The sequence below is a fragment of the Salmo salar genome, chromosome 01 (assembly GCF_965601325.2).
Source record: "Salmo salar chromosome 01, fSalSal1, whole genome shotgun sequence".
NCBI lineage: Eukaryota > Metazoa > Chordata > Actinopteri > Salmoniformes > Salmonidae > Salmo > Salmo salar.
The window spans coordinates 170,107,321-170,117,735 of NC_138291.1; the positions used below are offsets into that span (position 1 = coordinate 170,107,321).

Here is a 10,415-nt window from a genome sequence, read left to right on the forward strand (position 1 = left end):
CTGACATTTGTAGCGCAATAAAAGTGGCTGCGTTCCAAACTGCCTATATTGTAAGCTAGTCCCCTTGCGTAGAATGTAAAATCTTATTTAGCCGTCCCTGTCAAACACTAGACCCACATTTGTGGAGGTCTGGGACCAATCAGATGTGTATCAGATTTCTTCAAACACAAGTAGAGTTTAACATGACTGGAAACACATAAAAAGTTGCGCAGCACGACTACATTGCAGGCGGTATGGAACGTGGCCGGTGATATAACATCATAACCACGTGTGTACGAACACGGAAGTTTTAGCTGTTTTTGGCCAGACCAGATGCATTGTGGGAGCAGGTTGTATAAAGCAAAAATGTCAGCCTCGCGTTGCAACAGTTTTTGTCGGACCGGCTGGTATGTTTTGCGGGTTCCAATAGCCAAAATCAGCCTAGCAGTTGCACTATCTCATTTCCCGTCGAGGTGCAGTGCCAGGGCATATGGCACCACGTTTGGATCCAAACTCATCTCCACTCTCCCCTTGCGCGCAACCAACAGGCGCGTCTTTGGGTTCGCTTTTTTGTTCGGAGGGGGAGTCGGCTTGTATCAAACCATAAAATTCTCATTTCAACAGCATTTTGCAGAGGATGAATTGTCCAATGTAAGGATTTCAACCATTTATGCTTCATACTTGTATCTCTTCAATGTCACGTCATTCATTGTTTAACCTCATTCATTGTGGCTCATGCATTCTTTATGACGATGTATCTGTCGCTCTCTAACGGTCTTCAGCTTTTCCATGGATGTCCACAAAACTTGATGTAGTTGCACTGTACTTTTGAAAGTATGTCTCATGTTTTGCTGCAACGGATCAGAAATAATGATATGGGGACAAACACTGCAATCGTATATTTACCCACAGCTCCCCAATCTCCAATATGGCATCCCCACAAACCAGGGCTCTGACTTGACGTTTGCCACCGACTTAACCTTTACCTTATACCAATACAAGACCTGTCCATACTGCAGCAAAGTGCGGGCTTTCCTCGACTACTATGGTTTTCCATATAAGGTTGTGGAAGTCAACCCTGTCATGCACACGGAGATCAAATGGTCGGAGTACCAAAAGGTGCCCATTCTTATGGTGGAGGGGAAAGAAATTGTGGTAAGCAGAGTAGATCTCAAACTTGAAGAAAAAGTGTTTAAAGCAAGTGCTCTATTTAATTATTATTATTATTTTTTTAATTGTTTAATAAAACCACCTCTCTAATTGCTTGTCAAACAGCAACTGAACAACTCATCTGTCATTATCAGTGCAATGAAGACGTGCATGATTGACAAGTAAGTAAATAATGTAATTTCATAAAAAGCAGAATGACCTATTGCATTTCAACCCTACAATATCACTTATTTCTATACCTCTGTTCTCTTTGACATTGCAGAGAAAGAACAATGTCAGAGGTTGTTCAGTACTTCCCGAGACTCCCGTCTACCAATGCCTGGGGGAATGAAGTTCTGGAGTACACTAACAAATACTGGGTGATGTTGAATGAGATTAAGATCACTGAGGTGTACACATCTAAAAATGCCAGAAAGTAAGTTAGCTCTATGTTGTATTGATCTAAGAATTTCATTGTTGTGATTTGTTCAATATTTTCTACATGCACTAGATGACATCTGTAAAGTAATAGGTATAAGCAATACGGCTGAAAAATGACTCTTTTCACAGGGTAAGGTGGAGCTACCCTCCAAATTCATTCCAGTTCTTTCAGATCTACATAACTTTATAGGTGGTATGGGCTAGCTGGAGGTAGTTTTTGGACTGGGCAAATCTGTCTGTTCTATTTTCCAGGGAGGAGGTACGGTGGCGTCAGTGGGCCGATGACTGGCTAGTGAATCGGATAAAGCCTAATGTGTACAGGACTCCCGCTGAGGCCTTAGCCACCTATGACCACATAGTGCGTGAGGGCAACTTTGGTTCTGTTCCTTTTGCCAAGTATGGAGGGGCCTTCTATATGTTCTGGGCCTCCAAGGTCCTGAAAATCTGGTGAGTTTCAGATCGCTGTCAATCATTGCAAATTACTAGATTTTAAATGAAACCCCACCTCTTTAAGGAATACCTGGGATAGGATTAAGTAATCCTTCTAACCCCCCCCCCCCCAAAAAAAGATATAGATGTACTATTGTAAAGTGGTTGTTCCACTGGATATCATAAGGTGAATGCACCAATTTGTAAATCGCATTGGATAAAAACGTCTGCTAAATGACTTAAATGTAAATGTATTCTGGTCAATGTGAGTTTGTGCCTGGTCTTCCCCTCTGTTCCTGCCCCCACATAGGTACAAGTTACAGGACGATGTAAGGGAAGATTTGTACATGGCTGTGAATGAGTGGATAACGGCTATTGGGAGGAAGAGGAAATTCATGGGTGGTGACAAACCCAACCTCGCTGATCTGGTAAGATTTGTTGGGTTGTTGTGACAGTTTGAAAGGAAATTCCATTTGAGTTCGGTACAATTTACATTGACATGTTAAATTGAGTACACGTTGACAAGGGACCTCAATTTAATAATAATACATTTTATTTTAAGCGTTTTTCAAGACACCCAACTCTTGACTTCATTATTTACACTGCTGATAATCTCTTTCTTTCTGAAGGCAGTGTATGGAGTCCTCCGATCCATGCAGGACCTGGAGGCCTTTTACGACGTGATGGAGAACACCAAGGTGAAGAAGTGGTATCTGGCCACAGAGAAACAAGTGAGGGAGCACGGTGGTCGGAACCTATGTAGATAACCAATGCAGAACTATCATGGCATAATTGAGTTCTAGGTTGCTGATTCAGGCTTCCACTGCACACACAAAATATGGATGCAAAGGTTCTCTACCAGTCAGCACACTCATAACATGTAACAGGTGACAGTTTTATATGTGAACGAATGGACAGTCTACCATGTGTTTCATGTTCTCTGTACAATCAACGCCTCTTTCAAATATCTTCATGGATACAGTCTTAGTTTCCCAGAGAAAAGGTAGCTCAATAGTAATTTATGTATGTATTAAAATAAATGTGTGTGTATATATGACTATTTAACAGTTAATGTATTGCCGTAATAGACTGTTATTCACTCTTTGTGAATCTGCTAAGTAAACCACTAAGCATTTGTTTAATTATTTTATCCGTATGCATACTCAAATCTTCCCTATACCCATCATGAGGTTGCTACAACCTAAGCCTATGAATAAAAGTTTGCAAGGTAGGTGCATAAAGTTCGAGAGAGAATTTTGAGGTGTCACATGGACAGACAGTGACACATTCAATAGTGCCTTGCACATTCTTCCCTGCATCTAGCTGATTGATATAGGGTGTAATCATAGGTCCAACAGATATAGTGGCTCAGTTGGTAGAGCATGGTGTTTGCAACGCCAGGGTTGTGGGTTCGATTCCCACGGGGGCCAGTACGAAAAATAAAAAAAATGTATGCAATGTATGCATTCACTACTGTAAGTCGCTCTGGATAAGAGCGTCTGCTAAATGACTAAAATGTAAATGATAGGGTTTCTATTTTCCAGCGGACATGCACACAGAAATCAGAACCATGGACAGCCACATCATATTTAGCTTATGTTGATTGGACTTAATTGTTTTTGGTATCTTTTAGTTGTCAATGTATTAGACTAAGCAGAGGTGATTTGATGTTGAAATTGCAGTAGTACTGGAATAGTGGAGGTAGGTCCTGTTTTCTTTGCGACTTGCGGTAACTGTGGTTCTAAATCAATATTTTGATTTGTCGTCCGAAAATGTCGGAAACATTAACTTGCTTGACCATGCTGTAGGTCATGTAACTGTTTGTTACATGCAATATCACATTTATTTATATAGCCCTTCTTACATCAGCTGATATCTCCAAGTGCTGTACAGAAACCCATCCTAAAACCCCAAACAGCAAGCAATGTAGGTGTAGAAGCACGGTGGCTAGGAAAAACTTCCTAGAAAGGCCAAAACCTAGGAAGAAACCTGGAGAGGAACCAGGCTATGAGGGGTGGCCAGTCCTCTTCTGGCTGTGCCGGGTGGAGATTATGGCAGAGGTTGTTCTCTGGTTTTGTGATGAAACAAAGATGTGGTTGAATTTATTCTGTGTCTTCTTCTTATTGTCTCTGCCTTTAGGCCTGTGTATCACGGTTGCAAGGCATATGAACTAAAAGGTGTGGCGGATGAATTAGAATTAGTTGGGTAACATAGATAATTAAGATGTTTTATTTGCATAATATGCTTATGTGAGATACTTGTCATTAGAATGTATCCATTTGGACTCTGGTGTTGGCAGTTGCACTTCTTCCCTCAGCTGGGGCTCAGTCACTTGGGGCCCAGAGAGGGGAGAGGTCAGGCTTGTCTTTCACATATCCCTGGTGCTATGCAGAATATCAGAAAGGGAAGAGGACAGAATGGAACATCATCTTCATATGTGAATGTGTCTTTACCTATTCTTAAACCATGTGAAGGGATGGCGTGATTAATGGGGAACCAATTACTTGTCTCCACAATGTCTGTGCGCAAGTCACTCCCTCCTTTTCTATTGGGGGGGTGTATGGCAGGGTCTGGAACCATTGTATGTCCTCTCTCAGATCTTGCACTTATCCTGGGATAGTGTATGACCTAGAGGCTCACTCCCCTCAGTGAACTTGTCCAGGAGTGGGGTCAAGAAGGGGTTTACTTGAGATGGGAGTATCTAGAGTTGACAATAATTTATAGCGAATGTTATCTGGCTAAGGGATACTCCTTTCTCAATTATAAAGTCCCTTTGTGAACTGTTCCTAAGATCTGTGGTTCGTCATGTACGTTGAGAGGGGTGTATCTTGGCTATACAAGATCTTTGTACTTTTGTGTTGTCACTTTCAATGGTTCATTAGAGATAGCCATCATTGAAAGGTCAAGTGCTTTTGCAAAGCTCTTATTATTAAAGATGTAGTTTAAGTATACTCTGACTGGTATGTGAAGTTTGTAACTCTCCTCATTTGGTAATGCAGAAATTAGCCACCACACAGGTTTTATACAGCGGGTGGGTCTAATCCTTAATGCTGATTGGTTAAAAATGCATTCCACCCAGTGTCTATTCCACAAGTTATCACCGGCTAAATCTATGACGTTAAAATGCCTATTTACTCTGTTCCATCTGACTGCGCAATCCACTGGATCATCAGCCCAGCCAGGCAATTTATGAATTTGATCTCCATGATAAAAAGCAGACATCAAAACTATGAAATAACACACGGAATCATGTAGTGACCAAAAAAGTGTTAAACAAATCAAAAGATATTTTAGATTTAGCATTTTTCAAAGTAGCCAACCTTAGCCTTGATAACAGCTTTGCACACTCTTAGCATTCACCCGGAATGCTTTTCCAACAGTCTTGAAGGAGTTCCCACATATGCTGAGCACTTGTTGGCTGCTTTTCCTTCACTCTGCGGTCTATCTCATTCCAAACCAGTGGCTCAATTGGGTTGAGGTCGGGTGATTGTGGAGGCCAGGTCATTTGATGCAGCACTCCATCACGCTCCTTCTTGGTCGAATAGCCCTTACACAGCCTGGAAATGTGTTGGGTCATGAAAAACAAATGATAGTCCCAATAAGCGCAAACCAGATGGGATGGCATATCGCTGCAGAATGCTGTGGTAGCCATGCTGGTTAAGTGTGCCTTGAATTCTAAATAAATCACTGACAGTGTCACCAGCAAAGCACCCCCACACCATCACACTTCCTCCTCCATGCTTCACTGTGGGAACCACACATGTGGAGATCATCTGTTCACCTACTCTGTGTCGCACAAAGACAAAGCGGTGGGAACCAAAAATCTCAAATTGGAACTTATCAGAACAAAGGACAGATTTCCACCGGTCTAATGTGCATTGCTTGTGTTTCTTGGCGGAAGCAAGTCTCTTCTTATTATTGGTGTCCTTTAGTAGTGGTTTCTTTGCAGCAATTTGACCATGAAGGCCTGATTCACGCAGTCTCCTCTGAACAGTTGATGTTGAGATGTGTCTGTTACTTGAACTCTGTGAAGCATTTATTTGGGCTGCAATTTCTGAGGCTGGTAACTCAAATGAAATTATCCTCTGTAGCAGAGGTAACGCTGGGTCTTCCTTTCCTGTGGCGGTCCTCATGAGAGCCAGTTTCATCATAGCGCTTGATGGTTTTTAAATTTTACGCATTGACTGACCTTCATGTCTTAAAGTAATGATGGACTGTCGTTTTTCTTTTCTTATTTAAGCTGTTCTTTCCATAATATGGATTTGGTCTTTTACCAAATAGGGCTATCTTCTGTATACCACCCCTACCTTGTCACAACACAACTGATTGGCTCAAATGCATTAAGAAGAAAATAAATTCCACAAATGAACTTTTAACAAGGCACACCTGTTAATTGAAATGCATTCCAGGTGACTACCTCATGAAGCTGGTTGAGAGAATGCCAAGAGTGTGCAAAGCTGTCATCAAGCCAAAGGGTGGCTACTTTTAAGAATCTCAAATATAAAATATATTTTGATTTGTTTAACACGGTTTTGGTTACTACATGATTCCATATATGTTATTTCATAGTTTTGATGTCTTCACTATTATTTTACAATGTAAATGTTATTTTACAGTGTGGTCCTGTGTGGCTCAGTTGGTAGAGCATGGTGTTTGCAACGCCAGGGTTGTGAGTTCGATTCCCACGGGGGACCAGTACGAAAAAATGAATGAAATGTATGCATTCACTACTATAAATCGCTCTGGATAAGAGCGTCTGCTAAATGACTAAAATGTACAAAAAAAAGAAAAACCCTGGCATGAGTAGTTGTCTCCAAACCTTTGACTGGTATATGAATCATTGGTTTGCATGCGTGTTCTCGGAAGAAGGGTCGGGAATTCTTCTCGGACGGAAGGTATGTGGTTTATGGGTAGAGCAGTCCAATAAATTCAAGGAATCAGTTGGGAAAGCGACCATGAAGACGATTTTCTTAATTGCTTTGTATTAAAGATGGCTTTAGAAATGTATTTAGACCTTTTCAAGGAGAACAACATTCCTTTTGATTTCAAAAATGTTTCACTTATGGAAGGTAGGTATTGTTTATAAAGTTGACCGAGAAAATTGGTTGTGTGGCTTGATTGAACCATATTATGCGTTTAATGTGAGGTGATTGGTTGAAATTGACAGTCCTCTTTCTGTACTGCGGTGATATGTCAGTTTTATGCGATAAAATTTCGATGGTTTGACTGTTTTATGCGGAAATAGTGCGATTGGTAAGATTTGCAAGCCCCTGCATAATATACTGGGAATTGTTGATTTTGCACACAAAACATGCGATCGTTGAGGGACTAAACCTTTCTTTTAGGGGCTGTTCTTTTGTCGTAGATACACAATTCTTTCCACTTTTTAAATGTTTATTTGGAGTCTGGACACATTTTGTTCTTTGCATAAAATATATTATAAAGACATTATAAAGGGTAAGTCTTACAATGCATTAAAACTGCATCCTAATTCACTTGGATGCTATAAGTATTGTTTTAGCCTACCAAACTGGTGAGCCTAATCCAATGGGTGCACATAATGGAAGGTTATCTAAAGCTTAATGAATACAAAAGTTATTTACAGAAGTAGGTCTCATTCCTTGAACTTCCAGCTGACAACTTCAGGTGGAAGTTTAAGTCAGGTAGGGTAGGCTACTATTCTGCCCTGCACGCAGGTAGTCTGTACAGTAGTAGTAGGCTCTCCCTTGACTTGCACCCCAGTTATGTTTTCTGACATGTAGGCCTAACCATTGGGCGCAACACTGGACAATTTCGGTATTGTGATTCACTACATTGCAGGAGAGCAGTATGGAGAAGATTTCGGAAAGATCAACATGATGAGGAAAGCTCCTGCAATCTGAGATTGAGACTTCTGTTTGTCTGAAATGTGGGATTGAAAACATTGAGTTCAGTTGAGAGATCAATCATCTCTACCTTATTTGATGAGGCAATGTAATAAGACTACTTAACAAATCCTTTGTGATGCCTAGAGTAACTAAACAAATCACCATTCTGATTTTAGTAACAATTGCAATACAGTGGCCAGGCCAAGAGTTTCAATGACAAACTGGTCAATCATCTTTGCAACATTGCCATCATGAAATACCTGGCAGAGAAGCACAAGACCGCAGACCACTGGTATCCAGCCGACCTGCAGAAGCACACCCGTGTCAATGAATAACTGTCCTGGCAGCACATGGGAATACGTATGCATGGCTCCAAGATGTATTGGCTCAGGGTAGGTGACGCTACTACAAGATCGAATGCAGAGTTGTTTTCACATTGTACTTTGATGAAGAACTTTGGACTTCATTCAGTAAACCTGGATAACAATATTGACTTAGTAGCTTAAGCATACCTTTTTCCTGTGGTCAAATAGTCATGCACCAAGTTGATTCAGGTAATAACTTGCTCCTGAGTGGCACAGAGGTCTAAGGCACTGCATCTCAGTGCAAGAGGTGTCACTGCAGTCCTTAGTTCAAATCCAGCCTGCATCTCATCCAACCGTGATTGGGAGTCCCATAGGGTGGCACACAATTGGCCCAGTGTCGTCTGGATTTGGCTGGAGTAGGCCGTCATTGTAAATAAGAATTTGTTCTTAACTGACTTGCCTAGTTAAAAAAAATATATAATGGTATTATTTTAAACAAGTAAATGCTTCCAGTTTTCGATGTTAGATGTGTGTGCGCAGGCAGTAGTTAGACTGCAGCCTACACATTGCCAAAGCAGGTGTGATTGAATGTGGCTCTTCGAGTTTCACAGGTTAGAAAATTGACATCCCACTCTTCTTCTGCATTGCAACAAGCAATGTTATAAGCATTTGATACAGAGCTGTTTTGTATCTCAGTGTCCAAGTATCTTATGTTAGATTTTGAGAGAGGAGGTTGTCTGATCTCATGCCTTCTTGTTTTTCATGGCATAATATCATGTTTCTGAATCCAACACATTTGGTTTGTACATGACAAAAGGCTGTCTTTGTGTTTCAGCTGTTGATACCAAAGATCATGGGTGTGGAAGTCCCCAAGGACAAGATGGATGGAGCACTGGAGGACCTGGAGGGCTGGTCGAGAACATGGACGGCAGCAAGAAGCAGGTCTTCAAGCCCAAGATCTTGAGATTGTTCTTCTGAATTCTCCAGTGACAGTGCAGTGGAATTCAAATGAAGCTGGTCCTCTGTGAAATAATCAAGCTTGATCTGTTATTCAGCCACTATGCACCATGTAACATAATAAAAGTGAAACATAATAACAAAATAAAACATTCTCTATGGAAATTCAGACATTCCTTGTTAGTACAACGCATTTATATCCATTCTTTATTATTCTAATGTTCTAAAAGCTGTTTTTACCAAAAGTTTTTACCTTTTACTGTTTTTGATTGAATGAATAACTTATCAAACTGTGTTTAACGTTTGCAAACAATATATTATCTGTTTCAAAGTTGACTGGGTGTGTCACACCCTGATCTGTTTCACCTGTCTTGTGATTGTCTCCACCCCCTCCAGGTGTCGCTTATTATCCCTGATGTATATATCCCTGTGTTTCCTGTCTCTCTGTGCCAGTTCATCTTGTATGCTTTTCAAGTCAACCAGCGTTTTTCCCGTACTCCTGCTTCTATTCTCTTTTGCTAGTCCTCCCGGTTTTTGACCCTTGCCTGTTTTCTGGACTCCGTACCCGCCTGTCTGACCATTCTGCCTGCCCTGACCTCGAGCCTGCCTGCCACTCTGTACCTCCTGGACTCTGCTGGTTTTGACCTTTTGCCTACCCACGACCATTCTCTTGCCTACCCTTTTTGGATTGTTTAATAAATAACAAGACTCAAACCATCTGCCTTCCGTGTCTGCATCTGGGTCTCGCCTTGTGCCCTTATAGTCTTCACGGATTATCTGAGGTGGTAAAAGATGAGCTAGCTGCTCGGGAATTATCGGTGGACCTCGATTCCCTCATCGCCCTCACCTTGAGAATTGATGGACGTCAAAGGGAACCCAGGAGTGAGAGGTCTGGCCTAGGTTACACTCGTTCATCCACAGTGGCTCGCTCACCTTGGAAGTAATCTGGAAGTCCCCGAAGGCTGTTTTTCCGAGAGGATCCGAAGCCACCCGAGCTCCCTCGAGAATCATCGGCGACGGGTGAGTCAGATACTCCAGAACCTATGCAACTTAGGTTCACATAGGCTAAGTTTCAACAGTTGTCTGTACTGTGGGGCTGCGAGACATTATATAGCCACCTGCCCAGTTGAGACCTATTTCTGTAGTAGGTACACGTACTCTGGTGAGCCAGACTGGGAATCCTCTAAATCCCATTAACCGCACTCCTTTTTTTGTGATACTGCTGTTGGGAGACAAGTCTAAATCTCTCCGGTGCTCATTGACTCTGGGGCAGATAAGAGTTTTATGG

The 10,415-nt window shown here is 41.6% G+C and overlaps 1 protein-coding gene and 1 long non-coding RNA gene across 2 annotated transcripts; both read left to right on the plus strand.

The window, feature by feature from the left end:
* The first annotated feature begins 299 nt into the window (after positions 1 to 299).
* Positions 300 to 4,949, plus strand: LOC106570430 (prostaglandin E synthase 2). The gene is made up of 7 exons (XM_014142759.3): positions 300 to 630; positions 892 to 1,134; positions 1,255 to 1,310; positions 1,412 to 1,564; positions 1,822 to 2,016; positions 2,309 to 2,426; positions 2,628 to 4,949. Exons 1-7 carry the CDS (start codon positions 313 to 315, stop codon positions 2,763 to 2,765), a joined length of 1,221 nt encoding a protein of 406 aa, XP_013998234.1. The 5' UTR covers positions 300 to 312; the 3' UTR covers positions 2,766 to 4,949.
* Positions 4,950 to 7,088: 2,139 nt separating this feature from the next.
* Positions 7,089 to 9,286, plus strand: LOC106570426 (uncharacterized). The gene is made up of 2 exons (XR_001320665.3): positions 7,089 to 8,257; positions 9,006 to 9,286. It is a non-coding gene; the product is annotated as an uncharacterized LOC106570426 (long non-coding RNA).
* The last annotated feature ends 1,129 nt before the right edge of the window (positions 9,287 to 10,415 follow it).

Bases quoted from the DNA above. Each gene is read 5' to 3' on its own strand.
- LOC106570430 (XM_014142759.3), top strand. From the start codon at position 313: ATGCATTGTGGGAGCAGGTTGTATAAAGCAAAAATGTCAGCCTCGCGT. The intron at 631-891 runs GTAAGGATTTCA...ATTTACCCACAG, and splicing joins CAGAGGATGAATTGTCCAAT to CTCCCCAATCTCCAATATGG. The intron at 1,565-1,821 runs GTAAGTTAGCTC...TCTATTTTCCAG, and splicing joins ACATCTAAAAATGCCAGAAA to GGAGGAGGTACGGTGGCGTC.